Raw genomic sequence first — 23,977 nt, forward strand, 5'->3', positions numbered from 1 at the left:
ACTTTAATGGAGGTTTACTAACTCTTACTATCATATCCATTGTGGAAAAATCTGTCTATATTTAGCATAATATATTTGAACAATCCAAGTATGCAAACTTAAATTGACAGGAGAGCTTATTCAATTCAATTCAATTCAATTTAATTTATATAGCGCCAAATCACAACAAAAGTCGCCTCAAGGCGCTTCATAGATACAGAGAAAAACCCAACAATCATATGACCCCCTATGAGCAAGCACTTTGGCAACAGTGGGAAGGAAAAACTCCCTTTTAACAGGAAGAAACCTCCAGCAGAACCAAGCTCAGGGAGGGGCGGGGCCATCTGCTGTGATTGGTTGGGGTGAGAGAAGGAAGACAGGATAAAAGACATGCTGTGGAAGAGAGACAGAGGTTAATAACAGATATGATTCAATACAGAGAGGTCTGTTAATACATAGTGAGTGAGAAAGGTGACTGGAAAGGAAAAACTCAATGCATCATGGGAATCCCCCGGCAGCCTACATCTATTGCAGCATAACTAAGGGAGGATTCAGGGTCACCTGGTCCAGCCCTAACTATATGCTTTAGCAAAAAGGAAAGTTTTAAGCCTAATCTTGAAAGTAGAGATAGTGTCTGTCTCCCGAATCCAAACTGGAAGCTGGTTCCACAGAAGAGGGGCCTGAAAACTGAAGGCTCTCCCTCCCATTCTACTTTTAAATACTCTAGGAACAACAAGTAGGCCTTGTTGTTCCTAGACCACAAACACTGTTGAGGTCCAGTTCAGAGACACAGGTTTTGCAGAGGTGAAGCCTAGAGGGGAGCTGGCAGCTACAGATTTGCTGATCGGCTTTTTTCCACACAATATCCACATTTTGAGTAAACAAATGCATGTATGAGAATCAGGCATAGGCTGTGTTTTGAAAAGTGTCTATTAAAATCTGTATTAAATGTATATGTATTACATTTTTAAAAATTAGAATACAAATTTAATGCCACAAACCTGAGTTGTCATATACATCTGTGAGTTTATGTGCACAACAGTATGCACATGTGGTCTGTGCATGTACACACATGAAGAATTTGACATTGCAGCATCTATGAAAGTGTTCATTGTGTAAAACTCATAACCCAAACCTCTACTAGAAAACTGTCTAAAAGACTAGTTTCAATATTTAAACTGTCATTTGTAGTTTTTCTAAGCAAAATCCCCAACTGTTAAGATCTAATTGATATGTGTTGATGCTGTCTCCACTGAGTGAGCAGCAGCGCCCTCTGATGTTTGTGTGTAGATTACAGCACCTGGTATTGCATAAACAGATTATTTGGATTTTGTTCAAGATTGATGATTATTTCACATTTTAATATTTTTAATGATAACATTATAAGTTCTGAATATCCCTTATTGCAGAATGAAGATCTCTTATGAAAATCTGTTTGGTTTTATCTTTAGCTCCATTCTAAGAAAATACCAGCTTCAAATGTCCTCAGTGTAGGACACATACAGAATATCATGTTGAAATATGGAGCACTTACAATAGAAGCCACTAGAAACAAATTATTCCAGCCTAACTGATTAAATTTATGGCATTTTTTATATGCTGACTGATATGCTGCTCAGTGCTTTGCTCCCTGCTTGTATCAGATGTCAGTCAATGGTCAACAGCGGACATACGTCACAAGAAGGTCAGAGGTCGAAGTTTATTGCTGACGTAGGAGCTTCGTGGTAGTTGGAAGATTCGCGGGAAATGTCTGAAAACAAGTCGGCGCTGACGTGAACGCGTACAACTTCAACCGGAGTTTGTAGTTTAACCTTTCAGACTTACCAGATAAAATATCAGTGTCTTCATTGAACGTACGCCCTGAAACGGAGAGAGTTTTAACGTTGGCTTGCTTAACCGAGGAGCTCCACGCACACAGCATTGTCAACGACGCTAATCGGTTAGCTTAGCGGTAACAGTCCTCCACAGCCTTTTAGCAACGATAACGGCTAAATCTGTTCTCCTAGGACGGCGGAAACAGCGGCGCACATACAACGGACCCAGATAAATGCACATTAAACAGTGAGAACAATGGCAGAGAGGCCAGAAGACCTGAACCTTCCCAACGCGGTAATCACCCGCATCATCAAGGAGGCGGTGAGTGAACATCGACACACGGTAGCAGTCACAATGTCGCGCGCGCGGTTGGTCTTTTTGTTTTATACACGCCGGGGATGGTTAAACACGCTAAACAAATACACGACGCAATTCTGGGAGGTCGCCGGTGACCCAGATTAACTGTTTTTACGTTAACCGGTTAGATTTGTTTACGTATTTCACTCTCCGTTTTTCAGATGTTCCGTCCGCTGTCTTTCTGTAACATAAATAACGTGGTGACATTTCCCTCACGACACCATCGATCAGCTCGCCGGTGTTCGAGATTATCTGGCGTCGCGAATTAACTGGTGACGGTCGAACAGACGTGTGGCAGACTTTGTTTTCAGGAGCCGCTACCGACAAACCAGCAAATAAACACTAAATAGTTCATCTGTGACATTTGTGAGGTTACCTCAAACACAGTCCGTCCTGTTGCTGTTGAACAAGATATTTAAAAATGTTGCGGGTTTACCTGGTGATATTCTCGTGCACGAGGCGACCGGGAAAACAGCAAACACATAAACGTCACCACGCCGATGCTGTTCACAAGACAGCAAGAGTAAACGATCTGGAGAATCTCGTCTTCGTTATCGTTCCCCTCGTGCGTTTTATTACTCCGATTTCAGCGTTTTCGCTTCACAACTAAAGCGTGCAGTTTGTGTGTACTCAAATGGAGTCGAGTCAACTGTGGCCAAGTGTCATAGTCTACAGCCAGATTAACTTGTAACACACATCTGCACCACGTTTCAATTTGTTTCGTGCACAATACGTTTGTAACTTTCATTTTTTTTCTGTTTGTGTGTCTTGCAAATAAACCTTTAAACTACATGAAATGGTATTATGTATTTATTTTTGGCCTACATCAGAAGGAAATGCCAAATTATATACACAAAGTTATAGAAGTCACCACTCCCATCGTTCATCATGATTTTAATTTTTTTTCCCATAACAAAGGAATATGTCTTGAAACAAATATATTACACATTAGAATTCCACTAGTGTTGTAACATCACATCCTGTTAGCATAGTCTGCCTGTGTTTTTTCTCTGGAAATCAACATTTTGGTCCAATATAGGTAATACATCAACATGGCTGGAGAGAGTTGGTAGTTATATACAGTCTGTATAAGTGTGGTTAATTTAACAAACACTAGTAAGGAGATGGCAGTTACTGTGAATTGTTTCTGGGGTTTTTTTGGACTTGCCCTGTACTGAAGGCAACTACAAATGTTCCGAATGCTAAATAAACAGAAAAAAAGATTCCTGTTGTCTTTGCGTAATGACTGGTTTTAGTCCTGACAATCCACGTTGCTGGCATCGCATCTTTCCACATGTTTGTGGGTCAACTTGAATGCTCCAGGTGTAAGTGCAGCTGCTCAGCCTCTACTGCAGCTGTGTTACAAGTTAATCTGGTGGTAGGCTATGGCACTTGGCCACAGGTGGCAGTAGTGGACTGAACTCCATTTGAGACTGCTCCAGCTGCTATGTGATACGTCAGTCATCACTTGCACCATGTGAAAATTCTGGAAATTAAATTATGAATATTCTTAACTTAGCTTTAAACCAAAAAATATAACTCACCTCAACACTCAAAAACACATGACAAACTAACTGACACACTTGAGCTCTACTCAATCACACTGGCGCTGTTTATTACTAATCACTGTCTAACTGCTGTAAATTCACAGTAACTGCCATATCCTTACAAGTGTTTGTTAAATTAACCACACTTATACAGACTGTATATAACTACCAACTCTCTCCAGCCATGTTGATGTATTGTCTCTATTGGATCAAAATGTTCATTTCCAGAGAAAACACAGGCAGACTATGCTAACAGGATGTGATGTTACAACACTAGTGGAATATTAATGTGTGATATATTCGTTTCACGGCGTATTTCTTTGTTATGGAAAAAAATATTAAAATCATGATGAACGATGGGAGTGGTGATTTCTATAACTTTGTCTATAATATTTGGCATTTCCTTACTCTGACTTCAGAGCATGTTGATCCTTTTTCTGAGCAAGAATCCTGACATTCCTTCACTGTCCAAATGTGTTTAACTTGTTTTTGGCAGCAATAAACATGACAGTTTACTTATTTTAATTTAAGACATGTTTTATTTTAATTAAGTTTAAAACTTTTTAATTTAATGTAAAATTATATTTTGTTTTAATTTACTTTCAAATTCTTCAGTTGCTGAAGGGGCTGCATAGTTTTCATAAACTGCATAGTTCAGAATAGCTATAATTGTACCAGATGGTTGATTCAGTTAAGTTGGACTAGACTGTAATACAAACCGTTCAGTTTGTCAACAATAAAACTGAAATGAGAGAAAGACTGAGTGTGAGACTTTGATATTAGAGAAAATGAATATTGATAAAGTTTACCTTTATGTACAGAATCTGAATATCGCAAAATATTTTAAAAAATTGCAATAATATCGTATCGTGCGTTAAGTATTGTGATAATATCGTATTGAGGGATGTATGGTGATTCCCACCTCTAATAGATGTAGTGCTGCCTGTGAAGCTGGATTTAAGACACAAGTGCTTAAAGTTTTTAGAACACATCAGCTTGTCATTACAGAACTTGACATTACTGGGTTGGTTGTTTGCGGCTAACAGACTTAAATTAGTTTATGTTTGCGATGTTGTTGTTTGGCTAGCTGCACTCACATGGGAAAATCCAGCTGTTAGGATTTGTAAAGCACATTATAAATGAGAACAGCGAGGAGAGCCCAGTCACCAGACAGACAATTTGAAGTCCAACACTTTAGGTTTTCCTCACTATGCTGTGTGTAAATCAGTCTGACTCCAGCCAGGGAACGACCTGTCACCCGATTCAGACAGGCTCTCCTTCACACGGGCCCCATTTATAAAGTGCTTTACACACCCAACCATTACAACTAACAGCTGGATTTTTGTGTTTCAGTGCAGTTGGAATAAAACCATAGAGCCACTTACTGCTTAAGGGACAGTTGTTTGTTGGTAGTCTCTGCTTTACAGTCCAGATGAAAAGGAATACCAAACCTTGTCAGCTGTAGGTCCTTGCCCCAGTACACAAGTGTTCCTCATTTCATGTTTAAGTGAGTCAAGCTTATAGCTTGTTAAGCTTATAGCAGTCTCTAAGGTTTGTGTACCTGAGTCGCCTTCGAATTTCACCCATTCTCCCTCTTTTCCTACATGAAGATTTTCCGTACAGTCTGAGCTCTGGAGGAATATTCACCGGCTTGACTCAGCTGATAGACCATAGTGACAGGAGGAACCCTCATCTAAGAATGAGTTTACATGTTGGTTGTGGCCTGATATATATTTATTTATTTATTTAAATCCAAGATACAGTTCTGCTCAAAAGCAAGAGGAGATAAGACCACAAATAACCTCGTAATCAGTAAACCGGCTGACCCGACCGATCATTTTTGGCAAATACTGGAAAGCACATCTGGTACCGGAATTATATAGAGGGATATAAATGTATACAGATTCCATCTCCACAATGAGTCCTAATGGCCACGTTTGCTATCATTACACCTTACTGTAACAAGCATAGCATATGTAAGCATATATGTCTCTGAGTATATTATCTCCTAACCTAATGGGCCTGTCTCAACAAAACTTTGTACACATACGCAGGTTATTGACATCTTGCTTTCTTTTTTTAAAGCATTTATGATAAATTCCAGTTGTTTTGATTTTCATATTCATCATCACCTGTGAATGTAAGCTACATTACGTTCTCTGTTTTTGTTTGTTTTTATGTTCAATGGCGATCACCCTTATGTAACGTCACAGTCACCACTCGAAAAAGTAAAGCAGTCAGAAATGTGTTGCATTATCAATGCAGAGAAGCATGGATAAGAATTGCACAGCTCGAGACAGAACTACAGTGGGACCCCGATTTACGAAACTAATTCGTTCCTTTCGTAAGTCAAAAAGTCGAAGCACCCATCGCGCCTTTTTGACTGAGGCGATGCTGAACGATAGGCTATAGGCTAATTGCTAACTAGAACAACAATACGTCGTTCAAGTGGAACAGCGAAGCGCAAGTATGGAGGCCAAAGAGTTGTCACATGATTCGGAAGGCATTGTAGGCTCAGCCAATCAGAGCCAGCGGATTTCGTTGCATTTTGCCGTAACACGGGCAAAAATATTGCCGTTCAGTGCCTTCGTAACTTGAATTTTTCTTCGTAAGTCGGGGTTCCACTGTACTTATAGAACTAGACTATCAATAATTATGATTGTGTTGTTGGAGAAAAGATAAATGATTATTGCAGGCTGAGCAGGTTATGCTGTGACTAAAAGGTTGTGAATTATTATGCTCTGCCTGACTCAGCTGGTTATGGTTATGGCGTTGCCAACAGGGAAGATGCAAAGTGCCCTCAGGTGGGCAAATTTTGTAACATCAACTCTTATAACCAGGTTAAATGATGTTATTCTTGTTCCTTGTTTCTTTATTGGCTGGTATTGATACTGATTGACTGATATATCAGTCAGGCTCAATGTTGGACCTCATATTGTGTTTTGGTGAACAACCACCAAATAGAAGTTCAACACTTGGAATCGTCTCCAGATGCAGCTTCATTTGCTTGTTATTTCATGGAAAAATAATTTAATGCAATACTGGCCAAGCCCTTATGGGCCTTTGTTGGCTGACTGTGTTTTCTGATAATGTGTATGTAGTGCACCGTTGAGATAACACTTCTGTAATGTTTATTTTCAACAGCTCCCAGATGGGGTGAACGTGTCAAAAGAAGCAAGAAGAGCCATATCCCAGGCAGCCAGTGTGTTTGTGTTGTATGCCACCTCCTGGTAAGAAGTAATAAATCCCATTTACATAATGTGACCACTATTTATTTATTTTAGCAACTATAATAGGGGCGGGCGATATTTCGAATATACTTGCTGTATCTCGAGTTTTTCCACGTATGATGGTTAAAATGGCTTAAACGTAACCATCGAGTATAGGTTGCCATGGAAATATTAAGCTGTCTGCATTTAAGTTTTTATTTCCTCTCACATGTTGTGAATTCTTCATTAACCCCCCCCGCCCAACACGGCCCAATGCTCTGAGCATGCGTGTTTATATATATTTATATAGAGAAAAATATGTCAAAGTACGGTAATTTGCAAAACATGCCGTAAAACTATTGGCGCAAAAGGTAGCAGTACCACGAAATTATTCCACCAGCTGAAAAGTCATCCAAGACTGTTTTAAACTCGGCATGTGAACGTCTCCCCACACACCAAAGACAACTTTAAACCCGCTGTCATATGAGCTACAACGGCTATCGGCAAGAAGCTGAGACTCTGAGGTTTCTGTGGACCACACATGCTGAGATTTTCTTTAAAAGAACAAACAAACAAAAAAAAAACCTGACTTCACTGAGGCTTACACTGCAGCTCAGCCCCTTTGCCCACAGGGGGCATTGGGGCTCAAGACATATCGCGAAATATATCATGTTTTGCGGTACAGCCACACACAAAAAAAATTGCGATGTTACATTTTCCTCATATCGCCCAGCCCTAAATTATAATGACTCCGACATACATGCACATATATATATTAGGGGTGCAACAATACACAAAATTCACGGTTCGGTTCGATACTTTGGTGTCACGGTTCGATATTTTTTCGATACAAAAAAATGTTCATGCTTTTTTAATTTGTCATTTATTAAAATTATAAATATATATTTTAACTCAAAAGTACAGTTTTTAAATTTAATGTTGCTGAAACAACAAAATAATAAAAAAATAAATCTATCTGATGGAGAAATCCCTCATCTTTGGAAAAGAGAGTTTATTACAGAGAAATAGCTCTTTCCAAAATAAAAGCTCTACTATACGCTTCTTCTGGGCTATATTCTCAGCAGCATGTTAAACATATCAGGTCCCCATAAGGAGAATCATGTGCTAACGGCTGTCTAAATGACTCGGGTAAAGTTTGTAGCATGCTGCTTGTTGTTTTTGTCTGCTTCCACTTGTCTTTGCACGAGGATGATGTCGGAGTAAATGTGCAGTCATATTCGTTGTGTTCCCACTAGTGCTGTCAGCGTTAATCTGAAATGAGGTTAATGCCATAATACGGCAAATCGTCCCGTGCGTGAGGCTGGACGGTGAGAACAATTGAACATTGCGTGGCACATTAGACATACTGTTTTACTTTAGTCCATGACGCGCTTACCTTCAGGGTCATACTTCACATGAAAACCAAAATAGTTCCAAACGCCAGATCTGAATGAGGGTGGGGGAAGTTCAATTTGCCATGTTGCAACAAGCTTAGCTTCTGTCTTGCTAGCTTGCCCTGCGCTCAGTGGATCTGCGCTCGACAGTGCAGCCTAGGCGGAGTAGTCGAATGCAGATCCACTGAGCGCTCAACACAGACAGCATCGTCAGAAGGAAAGTTGATAAAATAAATTAAAAATGTTGTATTGTTCGATACATATGCGTACCCAACCGAAAGCACTGTATCGAACGGTTCAATATCGATACGAGTATCGTTGCACCCCTAATATATATATATATTTTTTGTACTTTATTTATTCAAAATTCTCTTTTTAAATTTGTTTTTATACATAGAATAAAAGTTTATCAAGAGTGCATGCAATTTTGTTGTGCTTTTGGCACGACAATAAAATCAATTTTTATTCTAATTTCCAGCACAGCAGCAAGCTAAGAATGCTATGATGTGAATGTTAATTCACAAACACTGAATCAAAGAACTGCTTCAGTTTAAATGTGTTTTATTGTTTCCCCCCTGCTTTTTTTTTCTTCTCCTCAGCGCAAATAATTTTGCTATGAAGGCCAAGCGAAAAACTCTGAATGCAGGAGACGTCTTGGCTGCGATGGAGGAGATGGAGTTCGAAAGGTTCCTGGAGCCCCTCAGAGAAGCTTTGGAAGGTGAAACTTTGAAAATACTCTCAGCTTTTAAAGATATTTTAATAAGTTCACAATAAGTTCAGTGACATCAGGACTTTTTATTCATTTCCTTGTGAAGTTGTGAAAACAACACTAATGTATGTATTAGGGATGTTTTTGTGACGAGTTTCTTAGGCGCCTAAATGAGCGGGACGAAAAGTAAACTCACCAGACTAAAACTGAGAAACGCTCAGATATCAAGTGAAATTTGAGAACGTTTAATGGAGAATGTCAAAAACTAATAACAGACAACTCCAAAGCTAATATGCACTCTGATAGTAAGTTAACTTTAATATTTATGTATTGCCCCAAACTCTCTAAACAGGCATTTTAAACCATTTCTCACATTCTTCAATAGTATATCATGCTTTTTAACAATGCAGCACCTCTCATTGTGCATTATCAACCTTACACATTACACTCCAGACAGACAACGAAGAAGGAAAACACTTAAAACACTGATGTTAAATTGCAACTAAGTAGTGTGGTGCATGCATTATAACTAATAGATGTAATCTCTCCAGCGTGTCCCGGGTCTACGCTGGGGCCGCCTCCTGGTAAGACATGCCCATCTGGAGCTTAGCTGGCTCCTTTCAATGTGGAGAAGTAGCAACTCTACCTTGAACCCCTAACCAATGAGTGAAATCCTCACCCTATTGCCCATCCACCTTTTGGAGAAAGCTAATTTCTCCATTAACCCTTTAAATCCGGTCGGAGCGGGCACGCTCTGTTTTGCGTAACTATTTTTAAATCCCGGTAGCTCTGCAACCACGTGAGCAAGCGCAATAATTTTTTTTGCATATGAAACCGGAGGAGTTGTACTTACATCTTATGCCATCAGCTTGTCCTCGGTCACAGTTTCCTTCCACATATAGCTTTGCAAAAACTGCATAAAAAGCACTTGCAGCAACAAAAACATAATATTCCAGAAACACGCTTTGCCGATCCGATCAGCTGTTCATAACACTTCCTATGTTGGAATAGACGTCAGCGCGAACTTTTGCATGTCCGCCATGATCTGCCCGAAACCGGAAGTGACGTCATTTTCGCGGAAATGTCGTTTTTTACCATCAAGGCCTCATGAGCCTATACTGGTGTTTTTAAAAGTTCTGTTTGACTTTATGACTTTCTGTGTCGTTTCTGGGATGCTTAGGACTCATATTGCACTGCTGGAAATAGTTTATTTTGATGCATATGCTGCTTTTTTGCAAATTTGCATTATAATATTTATTTTCGTTTTTCCTGCAGTGTATAAAAATTGGTGTATTTCAAAAATAAAACTATGAAGACACTCAAAATAAATTTCCTGTGGTGGGAAACTATTTTGTGCAACTTTTTTGTATTTACAGTTTTGAGGGATAAGCCTCTGAAATTTCTCTAACTAGAAATATATGTTAAAAAAACAAAAACAATTTTTTTTTGTAGTTTATTGCACTGTTTTGCAATTTATGTAATTACTATGCACTTAATGCAGACATATTATTAAATTCTGGGCTGTAATGGTTGTATTGATGTATAGCAACTTGAAATGCTCCCAAAAATGGCTCCACAGCATGTAAAAATATAATATAAGCTCTGGCAGACTTGGTTCTATGGTAGGTCTTAAAGGGTTAAACATTAAAATCACATGTCGACCCTTTTTAAAAAAAAAATGTATTTATTTATTTTTTAGTCAGTGTCATCAATTATGTCAACAAATCATCATCGCAGCCCTAAAGTAAAATATAATTAACTGCGAGTAACAGCAGGTGTTTGTATTTGTCAACAGTGTATAAACAAGGACAGAAGGGAAAGAAGGTGTCTGAGCAGAAACGGAAAGATAAAGAGAAGAAGGTCGACACAGAGAATAATAAGAGCAGAGATGAGGAAGGCGAGGACGACGATGAGCGCATGGAAGAGGAGCCTGAGGTCGAGAATGAAGCAGAGGAGGAGGAAGAGGTGGAGAACTGATAACATTCTCCCCACAGAGAACTCCGTCACATACTGTGAGATAATTCCTGACCAAATGGGATGTGTGTGCGTGCAGCTCGGCGTCACTATGTATCAAATGATAATGAAATGTGAGCTGAAAACAGGCGACTTCTAGCCTGAAAACATGCAACACAAAGCACAAAGAGGTCACCTGTCTAGATATGTCATGTGACCTCCAATTTTGGATAAAAGAATAACAGACAAAAAAAATGCACACTTGATTCTGCTCCCTGATGTGACAGTTTTTCTACATGACAATGAAGGGAATACGTCTGGTTTTCAGACAAAATCAAACATTTAAAAGATGTCATCTTGTTCAAACGTCTCCCCAAAAAATATATATTAAATTGCAATGAATAGAATTAAAAACTGTTACCTTTTATCTGTTAAGAATTGAAAAGATGAAATCACTGATTTCTTTGCATAGTCTCCTAAGCCGAAGTTCTGAAAGTAGAGTACGTGTTATCATACAGGAACTTTAAGGCAGATTCTGGCAACATTTGGGTTTAAATGTGCGAGATTGAAGTTGTCACTAATATTGGGTACAAAAAGCATGTTTCCAGCTTATCCCACAACTACAGCTGATGTGCATTGAGACTGTGTTTGTAGTGAGCTGCTGTTGGGTTTTATACATAGAGAAACTAGTTGTTTTGTTGTTTTTGAACCATTTGTACTTTTGTAGACTTGTATACAAGTGGCTCAGATTTTTAATAAATTTGTATAAAAAGCATACTTGCGAGCTTTGTCTTGATAAAACCGGTACCTCGGGCTGCTTCTAAAAAAAGCAAAGGTGGAGCTGTCTCTAACCAGGTAATGCATGTCCAAATGGTAAATAGTCTTTTGTATAGTGCTTTCCTACTCTGTGAGCACTGAAAGCACTTTATACAACTTGCCTTATTCTCCCACTCATACATGCATTTGTCCTCCTTTTTTCCAAGTAAGTGTTTTCTAGCGTTCACGCAAATTTGTACTCTGATGGATGCATCGGAGAGCAACTTGATACCTTGCACAAAGATATTCAGAATGCAGACTGTGTGCGGTCAACCTTCCACCAACCCTCTGATTAGTAGATGACCTGCACTACCTTCTGAGCTTAAAGGATGTCAGCCACTAGCCACTTTTTAGCCCACAACATGGGACAATAGGGAAAAAAAAAACGTTATCTGGTCTAATGTTTCAAGTTCTACTGTGACATGGGCACACCATGCGGCCAATCGCATGCAAAGACCGACTGGGATCATACCATTTTGTGAAAGAAGAAAACTGTGCAGATGTTCAGAATACAAGTGTAGATGAACAGGCCAGGTAGAGAAACGAGGAGTGGATTTAAATGCAAGGTTGTCAGGAAGAATTGAAGAAAAGAGTGAAAATGTAAAATCAGCAGCATCTGGCTGCATTTCAGTCGTACTGAAGACTGCAGAGCTGAGTGCAGAACTGATTAAATTAGGAGCTGGTTAAAGGGATACCTGTTTTTGTTTTCAGCTATTTTCCATTGTGGGGTTGACAAAAGGCTTCTAACTTGTTCTGATGTATGTTCTCTCAGTAGTAAATGTCTTTTATGAAAACACTGAATAAAAAATGGCGCCCTTGTGGAACCCCACAGGGGAGGGAGGCAATGTTAGAGAACCTGTCTGTTCTAACAGAGATGGTCCGATTAGACAAGTAGGAAGAAAACCAGTCTAAGGCATTTTCAGATACACCAGCCAAAACCTTCAGCCTGTTAAGTAGGATTTTGTGGTCAATAGTTTCCTCCATTAAAAAAATCATTATAGGCCATTATAGGAGTGGTTTCAGTGGAGTGCTGCCTCTGAAATCCAGAGTGAAAAGGGTCAAAAATCTCTAATCTGTAAAGATCTGAACTGATTTTCTAAATTTTTTTCTAATAATTTGCTTATAAATGACGATTTTGAAATAGGCCGATAATTATCAGCAGAGCTGGCATCAAAATTCAGTTTCTTCAATGTGGAGTTACCTCAGCGTGTTAAAAATAGGATGGAACATGACCTTGCCTCTGTGAACTCTCGAAGATAGATAGCAATGTGGGACCGATGCCGGTGAGAGTCCCAGACAGGACAGGGAGGTAATTTATCTAAGGAGCACGATGAAGATTTAATTTGACCTATTACTTTAGTTAAGTCATTCGGTGTAACTGGAGTAAAAGAAGTGTGTCCTTATTTCCCAGAGAAGGCCACGTTGTTGTCAACAAAGAAACCTACACACAGAAATCAACTGAAAATGTAAACATCATCATTTAATAACATAACTTTATGAACTCTGAAAATGATTTCCACATCATTTATTGTATACATTACAGCATTCAGGGCCTTTATAGACACAGACCCTACAGAGAAAATAATAATAATAATAATAATAATAATAAACTGAATTAATTTCAGCCTTGGTTTTTATTAAATATATTTTATTAATAACTACATGTCATATATAATATCTGTATCTTTACCATACTTTTGACTGGGTATGGCACTGTGGTAGAGAGGCTGGGTTTAGGAGAATATGGTCCTTAATGATCATCTTGACCTTGATGTCCAGTTGAGAATGAACATGCACTTCTCAGCAGGTCAAAGCTATCGGGACAATCAATAATGTAAAAACATCCAGGCGGCCAGCATGTCTCTCTAACCAATCAAAGAACTCCTTAAATTGCACAGCGCGTCTAAATTGCTTTTTTTTTTTTTTTTTTTTTAAAGGAAATGGTAAAAATGGGATAGCTAATCTGGTAGTTAGTCTGTTAGCTAATCCCGTAGTGAATCCAAAAGCTAATGCATTAGCTAATATGATAGCTAATCCATGAGCTAACAGGGAAAAGAAATACAGTTGGAGGAAATGGATTTGAAAATGAGGAGTAGAATTTTAAATGTCAGAATCGATTATTTCTCTTTTTTAAATTAAACACATTAAACACAGTCTCTGTTTTTTAAGAAAATGATTGAAAATCTTTAACTGAGAAATCTATTTTTGATTTGAAGTATTTATTAATGGGTTCATAGGCTAAATAAGACTGAAATATTGATGCTTAATCAGTGTTTTTAACTCAATTCAATTCACTTTTATTTATACAGCGCCAAATCACAACAACAGTCGCCTCAAGGTGCTTTGTAAGGTATTGTAAGGTAGACCCTACAATAATACATGCAGAGAAAAACCCAGCAATCATATGATCCCCTATGAGCAGCACTTTGGCGACAGTGGGAAGGAAGAAACCTCCAGCAGAACCAGGCTCAGGGAGGGGCGGGGCCATCTTCTGCGTGAGAGAAGGAAAACAGGATAAAGACATGCTGTGGAAGAGAGTCAGAGATTAATAACACGTATGAAACAAAAGCATCGGGACTTCTTTAAGTTTCGTGAAGACGTTTCACCTCTCATCCGAGAAGCTTCTTCAGTTCTAAGAGCAAAATTTTAAGCCCTATGGGAGTGTCCCCCCCCCCCCAAAAAAAATCTGGGACTCTCTACGACTATTTGCTCTTAGAACTGAAGAAGCTTCTCATACAAGAGGTAAAACGTCTTCAAGAAACCTAAAGAAGTCCAGATGCTTTTCTCTCCAAGCTCCTTAGACTACAACGACCTGAACAGTGTTGGTCAAGTTACTTGAAAAAAGTAATCAGTAACGAATTACTGATTACTTCCCCAAAAAAGTAATCCAGTTACTTTACTGATTACTTATTTTCAAAAGTAATTAGTTACTTAGTTACTTTTTAAAAACACGATTTACAACCTGAATAGGTGATAAAGCGATAGATCTTTCAGCCCAATTCTACTTTTTCTGCATAATCATCATACAAAATGTAATCAAATGGAAAAGTCTCTTTTTAAAACTTGTTTTATTAGTTTTAATCTTTTAACTTTATGCATCAAGCAAAAATTTAATTATCTGCAACATTCTCTGACTGGAAGAAATTTGTTTAACATTTAAACCTATTTTCTGCACATTCCAGCACATAAAATAAAATATTTTGTGTGTTTACACTCAGTCTTTCAAATAGATGCAAGTAAAACACAGCAGAAAATAAATAAAGTCAAAGACTAGCGGTCCTGTTGCTCTATTTTCACCTGTAAAGCAGGAGTGGGGTAGGCGGAGGGTTACCCTGGTGCAGGTGTGCCGCGGTCAGTGGAAGAATCCGCGAGTTTCTCTGTGAGTTTCCCATTACGTCGTAGCTACTCGGTGCTTGTTTGGAAGTTTAGGGGTTTTTTTCGCTGTAAAAAGAAGTTTTCTTCCCACGCACAACGGACACTAATGTTTTTGTCACTTTTTATGGAATCAAACTCAAAGTAAGGTCAGTACTTCCACGCTTTAAACGCTGCACGCTCATACTCTCTCTGCACTCGATATATGATCCATTGTTGATCTGCACACAGCTGTTGTCACCAACATCACACTCGCTTACGTCACTGTCATGAGACATTCTCGCAGAAAAATCACGGTTTTAGTAACGCAGTAACGCAGCGTTCCTACGGGAAAGTAACAGTAATCTAATTACAGTTTTTGCAATAGTAATCCCTTACTTTACTCGTTACTTGAAAAAAGTAATCGGATTACAGTAACGCATTACAAGTAACGCGTTACTGCCCATCTCTGGACCTGAATGACTGAGAACCTTCACAGACAACAAGTATGATTCAGTGCAGAGAAGCCTATTAACACATAGTGAGTGAGAAAGGTGACTGAAGGAGAAAAACTCAATGCATCATGGGAATCCCTCAGCCACCTACACCTATTGCAGCATAACTAAGGGAGGATTCAGGGTCACCTGGTCCAGTCCTAACTATATGCTTTAGCAAAAAGGAAAGTTTGAAGCCTAATCTTAAAAGTTGAGTCTGTCTCTCAAATAACTACAAATTGAATTCATAAATGAATTTACTAATGTGTTGCACAATTCATTATTGAAGCACAAAATGCTTCTGGTTTCTGGTCTTTTCGCTGTTTTTTGCATTCAGCAGATTCGTACATCATCCATTTCGTCCGAATCTTTGAGGACTGCACAGGAGCGTTTCATTTCTGGGAACGTAAATTATGTTTCACAGTGACCCAAACAGCAGGATTTTTCACACCTCCCCTTCCCTCTTCTCAATGGCCTTTGTACCATAGCAACTGTGTCACCCTTTCTCTCTCAGCCTTGAAGTCTTTATGGCTGTGTGTGTGTGTGTGTGTGTGTGTGTGTGTGTGTGTGTGTGTGTGTGTGTGTGTGTGTGTGTGTGTGTGTGTGTGTGTGAGATAAACTTTTAAAATAAACACTTCTGTGATTGATGTTGTTTCATGGAGTTTTCATGAAGGAATTGTCATTCTCTGTTTTTGGTCTTTACCTCACAATGTTGCTGTGATTTGGTGCAATATAAATAAAACTGAATTATTAAAAGGACCCATTAACAAATGTTTTAGGTGTGTCTTTCATGTAAATATCTGTTGAAAAGCACATAAATCTACACGCTGGAGAGATTATATCTCTCGGCTGGCCTGGGAACGCCGTGGTGTTCCCCTCTATAAACTGGAGGAGGTGGCTGTGGAGAGGGAGGTCTGGGCTTCTCTGCTTGGGCTGCTGCCCCCGCAACCCGGCCCCGGATAAGCGGAAGAAAATGGATGGATGGATGCTCAAACACATGGCCAAGTTATATTTGACCATCAAAATAAAAGCTGAAATATAAAAGTTTTTCTCTGGGTTTACGTATAAAAAATCCACTATACTGTGATTTTCTCACTCTGCAGCTGAGCCGCTAACCACACTTTAGCACCACAATGGAGTTCATTTAGAAAGACTACTCTTCTACAAAGAAATGAACAGTACCCAATTTTTATTGTAGTTTTACTAGGGATGCACCGATACCGATACTGGTATTGGGTATCGGGGCCGATACTGTAAAATGTGTGTGTACTAATACTCGGAAAAGTTAACCGATACCAACTTATTTCATTAATCAGAGGGTGGCTTGTCATTTCTGTTGTAGTTTTTTTAGATTGGCCACTAGGGGGCCAATTATTATTTTATTTATTATTTATTTTATAATTTTTTTATATTTTATTATTTATTTAATAATAATTATTTTTGTTTGTTTGTTTACAATATGGACACTCTGCAATAATTTAAAAGTTTATTTTATTCTCAAACCTAATTTGTATTTATTTTATTCCAAACAGAAGTGTTTATTTATTATTCTGAAAGCTCGAGACAGTGCCAATAGTTCAGTGGTATTTTGTTAAATTACAATGTGGAGACTCTGCAATAAAGTGCTTATTTTTCACTTGAAATTTTTTTGTGGTCATTTTTATTAAGATTTTATTTTTTATCGGCAGAGAATATGATAAAATCTGTCTTCCAATTAATTGTATTTGTGTGTGTGTGTGTGTGGTAGAAGTATCTTTTTAATGTACTCTGTATCGGCAAGTACTCAGATCCAAGTATCGGTATCGTATCGGTTTGAAAAACTTGGTATCGTTGCATCCCTAAGTTTTACCTTAATTGTAGTTTAATTTCATCCCCAAGCAAACAGTGATTTAGTAGTTGGTACCTGGTTAGTACCTGACTCATTGGCAAGTACAGTGGTAGTCAAGCAGTCTCTGTTATTTTCTCCAGTGGCATCATTAATCTTAGTTGTTGACATTTTTTCCCCAAAACACTGATATGAACTTTTTGGCTCTGATGAATTAATGTTTGTTCAGACAGCGATTAGTCTTTAACATTTTAAACTTGAATCACATTACACAACATCAAGGATTTATAATTAATTTTCAATATTTCTGATCAGTTTCGTCCTCTATCAAATGAAAACAAATGTTTTTCTTTTGAAAACAGACTATTTAACATAACTCCAAACCTTTGAGCAGGTGTGAGTAATATCTAGGTTTTAAATTGTTTGCCACATTTCCTTTCAGCTCATAACAAAAAAACTGCAGCAATCTGATTTCCATTGGTCAGCATGATCCTCCTGTTCTATTTTGGAAATTCAGAAAAAATAGCCTCAAACAAACCTGTGAGCAATGCTCTCATCGTATCATTTTTCCAAGGAAAATCCACTTTGAAATGATCATTCTCCTCTCAGGAGGACTGAGCTCAGGTTAAAATGGATTGTTTACTGTAGAGGTGATTAATCAGTTTAATCTTTAAAACGTCATGATCTCTGCAGAGGTAAACATTAAAATATCTGGAGAACATCAAATACTAAGACTGGATTCGGGTGCTTATACAGCAGTAAGGAGAACTCATATAATTTACTGCTGATGGGACTCATGAGTGTGATTGCTTGGATGACTTCTAATTCTCAGCAAAGGACACAGATGTTAGTATGTCTAAGCAGGTCCTCATACAGACATGGTCATTTCTACAGAAAAAGCTTTGTGATCAAGAATTATGATATTTATTCATTATCCATATTAGAGGAGTGATATCAAAAAGTCTTTTAGGGCTGAGCCGTTTTTTTAAACGATAATATGGCTGCACCATACCTAGTTAATCCTTTTTACACAAGCTAACAGACTCATGTATTGTGCTCATGATGTATGCTCAGCTAACACAGAGATACAGACAACCATTCACATCAACAGCCAAGTAGAGTAACCTCAAGGCGCTTTATATTGTCAGGTAGACCCTAAAATAATACTGTGGTATGACTGAGACACAGATTCGGTGTTAGAGCCATTTTATTTATTCTGGCTGCAGCTCTCGGCTGTCAGCCGCACATCACACCACAAAAACCAACACACAACAACCCACACAAAATAGTGTTCCCGTCTTTGTTTTGCTCATCCACTAACCCTTTAATCACGGAAGAGCTACGAACCACACTGTGGATGGAGAAGGTGTGATGGTGTGGGGGTGCTTTGCTGGTGACACTGTTGGAGACTTATTCAAAATTGTAGGCACACTGAACCAGCAAGGCTACCACAGCATCCTTCAGGGTCAAGCCATCCCATCCAGTTTGCATTAGGTTTGGCCATCATTTATTTCTCAACAGGACAATGACCCCAAACACACCTCCAGGGTGTGTGAGGGCTATTTGACCAAGAAGGAGAGTGATGGAGTGCTGTGCCAGATGCCCCGGCCTCCACAGTCACCTGACCTAAACCAAGTCATGATTGGTTAAGGTCACGATGGTGGTTAAGGATGAGATAGATGACAGAGTGAAGGTTAAAGGACCAACAAGTGCTCAGCATCTCTGTGAACATCTTCAAGACTGTTGGAAAACCATTTCAGGTGACGACCACATGAAGCTCAATATTGTACCGGTCAAAAGTTTTAGAACACCCCAATTTTTCAAATTTTTGTTGAATATTATGCAGTTTAATATCTCATTGCACTCTGAAATGAAAGCATAGTCCAAATAAGCAATGGGAGTTAAAAAAGAAATCATGGAATCGACTTAAAGACCAGAATCTATTCTAAACCTTTGACTCATCAATGTAGCCACCTTTGGCAGCTATAACAGCTGAACACACCTGTGGCATTCTTTCTAAAACAGAAATCAAATATTCTTCAGGACGTTCTTCCCATATCTGTTGCAGAACTTCCCATAAATGTGGACCTTGTAGCTGCTTTGCTTTCAGTCTTCTGTCCACTTCATCCCAAACCAGCTCGATGGGGTTTAAGTCTGGAGACTGTGCTGCCACTCCATGTTTTCAAGCTCACCATCTTTTTCTTTCTTCCTGAGGTAGTTCTGGCATAGCTTCGACTTATGTTTTGGGTCTTCTTGCTGTAGGTGCACACCAGAGGGTCCTGCATGGTGCTGCAGAATGCTGTCGTAGCTGTTTTGGTTCAGGGTTCCTCTCACTCTGTACAAGTCACCGACCCTGGATCTAGCAAACAGCCCCAGACCATCACACTTCCTCCTCCACATTTGACAGTTGATGCCACACACTGTGGAACCATCCTTTCACCTTCTTGATGGCGTACAAAGATCCTACATGATGAACTGAAGATTTCAAATTTTGATTGATGAGCCCATAATACCTTCTTCCAGTCTTCAGTAGTCCAATGGTGGTGTTTCATGACCAGGCAAGCCTCTGTCTTATTCTGACGTCTTAGCGATGGCTTTCTTGCTGCAACTTGTCCTGTCAAACCTGCAGCTTGAAGTCTTCTCTTTACAGTTGAAACGGAGACTTTCTTACTACGACCTCTATGAAGCTGTGCTTGAAGCTGTTGTCCTTGTGCAACACGTTCTCACTCCCAAAGCGTAACATTTTACGCTAGGTGACAAATCGTCAACATATTACGTTTTCGGCTACCCACCACGTTCCTGAATGACGACCTCGGAAAAAATGAGGAAATATGAGAACCGTATGGACTCAATCTACACATGTTCGCTCTTTTTCTTCAAATCGCTTAGAAACACGCTATTTAACATCATTAAAGTCCTGGTTAAGATCAGGAAAAAGGTTATGGTTAGGGCTAGGGATAAGGTTAGGTTTAGGGCTGGAATACAGGGCTGGAACGTCTATTACCGCGGGAGCGTCATTGCACTGGATTTCAGCCATAACCCGCCGCGTACCATAAGAACGCCGAAGGTCTCCTTTCGAGTTCCTCAGAAACGCCGCGGGACGTGACAAAATGTCGGCATGTTACGCCTCGGGAGTGAGCCGCCAATCACACAAGCTGTTAACTCTCAGAAACTCTGATTCAGTTGTGGCTTTGTTTCTGAGTGCCTTTTGATGGTGAAGGAAACTGTACTCACTGACACCTTGACTTTCTTTGAAATTTCTCTGTAGGAAAGATCTACATTTTTAGGTGTTATGATCGTCTGTTATCAAGAAATTCCACTGTTAATTGCCTTTTTCTTGCCATTTTTGTAGCAGCACACTACTTTCTGCAGTACAATACTGTTCGATTGATTCTGAGGAGTGTATGGTACCACAGTGTATTCCAACACTGCTTTATGCAGACAGAGGGGGCTGTAATTAATCCAGAAAAGTTGGAACACCTGTAGGAATTACTCACACCAGCTTTCAAAGCTTCATGAACCGCCATTGCTGCAGAAGAGCTTTAAATTGTTAACCCAGGTTTTGTTCCCTGAAAAAGGCCTTTTTGTATAATTCTGAAATATACATTATATTTCAGTTTTGGTTAACCTTACCTTTTTTTAACCTCTAGCAGGTCACCTACCTTGAATGTACTTGAATTGCAATAAATAACTGGGCAAATAGGGGAGTTCTTTCGATTGGTAGTGTATATGTATATGTCTGTGCGTGTAACAAACCTTCATGGTGACATCTGCACACTGTAACAGGCAGAAAGGCTGGTGCAATAGTACATTCTCACAGTTTTCACAAAATCTGATTAAGTTGTATACGCAAGGTTTTTTTTTTCTGTGCTTAGAAACTGCAATCTGTCCTCAGTGAGAGTTTCACACTGCTCTAAAATGCTCCACAGTGTGTAGTTAGAGTCAGTAATTAAACAAGACATCTGCTAGAACGAGGAGCCAACTGAAAATGAAATTACTTTATTACTGCCGTTCAAAAAAATTGGATACGAGTGTAAAAGTTAATCCACTGCTCGGGTCAATTAAAGCCAAGAGAAACGCCTAAGTTAAATGTTTTTCTTTCCCTGTGATTGGATCGCTAGCTGCCCAGTTTGCATGCCAAAGTGTCCTTGGGCAAGATATAGGACCCCAAGTTGGACAGAAAGCTCCTTTAAAAAGTGTTTGTTTCAATGAGGCATGTTGTGAAGTGCTTTGAAAAGTGATATATAAGAACTAACTCATGATAAAAAGAAATAAAGTGGACTAACTTAGTTGTAACATTTTATATTCTTTCTACTATGTTTAGTAGAAAGAACTTGAAGTCACTTTAAGTAGTCATGTATGATTTGATCAGTTTTTTACATCATTGTGGATGAACTTAGGGCCACTCTACTTTACAGCTTTACTTCATTCATTTATGCTCAGCTCTCCTAAGGTCTGATGAGTGTAGTTCAGTTAGGCTTAGGTCTGCTCTTTGACTGGGCCTCCCTTTGAGAAGTAGTCTCAGAGGGAGTTCTGTAGCTCACAAGTTGGAGCGGGTCATCTACTAATCAGAAGGGTAGGGTTCAATCCTTGGCTCCTCCCATCTGCATGCCAAATATCCTTGGGGAAAATACTAACGTCAAGTTGATCTCTGATGCATCCAAAATGTGAATGTGTGTGAATGTTAGATGGAAAGCATTGAAAAAACTGCTTGTATGAATGGATGTGAAGAGGTGAATGGGGCATGTTGTATAGAGAAGAAGAGTGCCACTAATGATCAATTAATCAAGTAGCACCTGGCTGCTGCATACCCTCTTAATTCCTAAGGTGACAGTATGGGTGTACTTAGTTTAATATGTCATGTGTTACTGTTCATCTAGCTGGAAACCTTTAGGACACGCTATAGATCTGATTATTTTTATGATGTCCTGGTTTGTATAATAACCTGGAATTTAAAGATGGTATGTTTTTTCACACAACTGAGAACAGAAAAGAAGACTTGCTCACTGTGATGCATCAAAATCATGATTGGAGTGCATCCTTATAAACACATGTCAGATACCAACAGTCTGGTGTGGGTCTGGATTCGGTATAATCATACACAGAGGATGTCAGACCCTCAGGCTGCCCTCTTGCTTGGCTCACCCACAGTTTTTACTGTTTCTCTGTTTGGTCAGAGGCATTCATACCAGAGGCCTGTTCAAAGTCATTTGTAGAGCTCTAGCAGTCCTCACAATTTTCTCCAGCTAAACAAAAACAAAACTGAGGTAATAGTCTTTGGAGCCAAAGAAAAACGATTACAGGTCACCAGAGAACTTCAATCTATACACCTAAAAACCACAAACCAGGCGAGAAATTTGGGTGTAGTGATGGACGCAGACCTAAACTTAGAAAAACACATTAAGACAATAACAAAATCAGCTTACTATCACCTCAAGAATATTTCAAGGATACAAGATCTGATGTCTCAACAGGACCTGGAAAAACTAGTCCATGCATTCATCTTTAGCAGGCTTGATTACTGTAACAGCATCTTTACAGGTCTACCTAAAAATCAGTCAGACAACTACAGCTCATTCAGAACTCTGCTGCTCGAGTCCTCACTAAGACCAAAAAAGTGGACCACATCAGTCCAGCTCTGAGGTCTTTACACTGGCTGCCTGTCTGTCAGAGGATAGACTTTAAAGTTCTGATGCTGGTCTATAAAGCTCTGAATGGTTTAGGACCAAAATACATCAGTGACCTCCTGACCCAGTATGAACCTTCCAGATCCCTCAGGTCATCTGGATCCGGTCTTTTATCAGCTCCCAGAGTCAGAACCAGACACGGAGAAGCTGCATTCAGCTTTTATGCTCCTTATATCTGGAACAAACTCCCAGAAAGCCTCAGATCAGCTGAAACACTCAGTTTATTTAAATCCAGGTTGAAGACTCAGCTGTTCTCAGCTGCATTTGAATAAAACACCAAATCCACACTGTTTTACTTTTAAGCTTAAATTTCAAAACTTACATTTTAACTACTGATTTTATCTACTGTTCTGATTTTATCTGTTTTGATTTTATATACTGTTTTGTTTGTTAGTTAATTAGTTAGTTAGTTAGTTTGCTTGTTTTAATCAATTTTAAATCATGCTTTTTATTTGTTTTTGTTTCTAATGTCTCTGTAAAACACTTTGAATCACCTTGCTGTTGAATTGTGCTGTACAAATAAACTTGCCTTGTCTCATCCTGTTTCTTCTTGCACAATGGAGCAGATACCTTTATTGATGATGGCTTAACAACCATCTACAGACCTGTCTGGTTCTCCAAGAGTACGCCTGTCTCCTGGAAGCTCCTCCGTGCTCCTGAGACTGTGCTGACACCTTACAGTAATGCAAAACTCCAGTTAGCTTCAAGGCCTGTGATACACAGATTTTTTAAACCACTTACAGGCCATGGAACAGGATGTCCTGCTACGAACACAGCAGCAAACACCTGGTTACTGTTCAAGCATTTAGATTCTGACGGGCAACCAATCAGAAGAATGTTG

The 23,977-nt window shown here is 39.1% G+C and overlaps 1 protein-coding gene across 2 annotated transcripts; it reads left to right on the forward strand.

Moving 5' to 3' along the window:
• Window positions 1–1,665: 1,665 nt before the first annotated feature.
• Window positions 1,666–11,738, forward strand: pole3 (polymerase (DNA directed), epsilon 3 (p17 subunit)). Of its 2 annotated transcripts, XM_087842834.1 has the most exons (5): window positions 1,666–1,918; window positions 1,986–2,115; window positions 6,843–6,928; window positions 8,901–9,019; window positions 10,806–11,738. In XM_087842834.1, the coding sequence occupies exons 2-5, from the start codon at window positions 2,050–2,052 to the stop codon at window positions 10,985–10,987; spliced, it is 453 nt and encodes a 150-aa protein (XP_087698960.1). In that variant the 5' UTR covers window positions 1,666–1,918; window positions 1,986–2,049; the 3' UTR covers window positions 10,988–11,738. The 2 variants fall into 2 exon arrangements, with proteins under 2 accessions (XP_087698960.1, XP_087698951.1); XM_087842825.1 differs by having other exon boundaries at window positions 1,666–2,115.
• Window positions 11,739–23,977: the final 12,239 nt, after the last annotated feature.

Source organism: Neolamprologus brichardi, chromosome 1 (assembly GCF_056152115.1).
Source record: "Neolamprologus brichardi isolate AB-2024 chromosome 1, ASM5615211v1, whole genome shotgun sequence".
NCBI classification, from domain to species: domain Eukaryota; kingdom Metazoa; phylum Chordata; class Actinopteri; order Cichliformes; family Cichlidae; genus Neolamprologus; species Neolamprologus brichardi.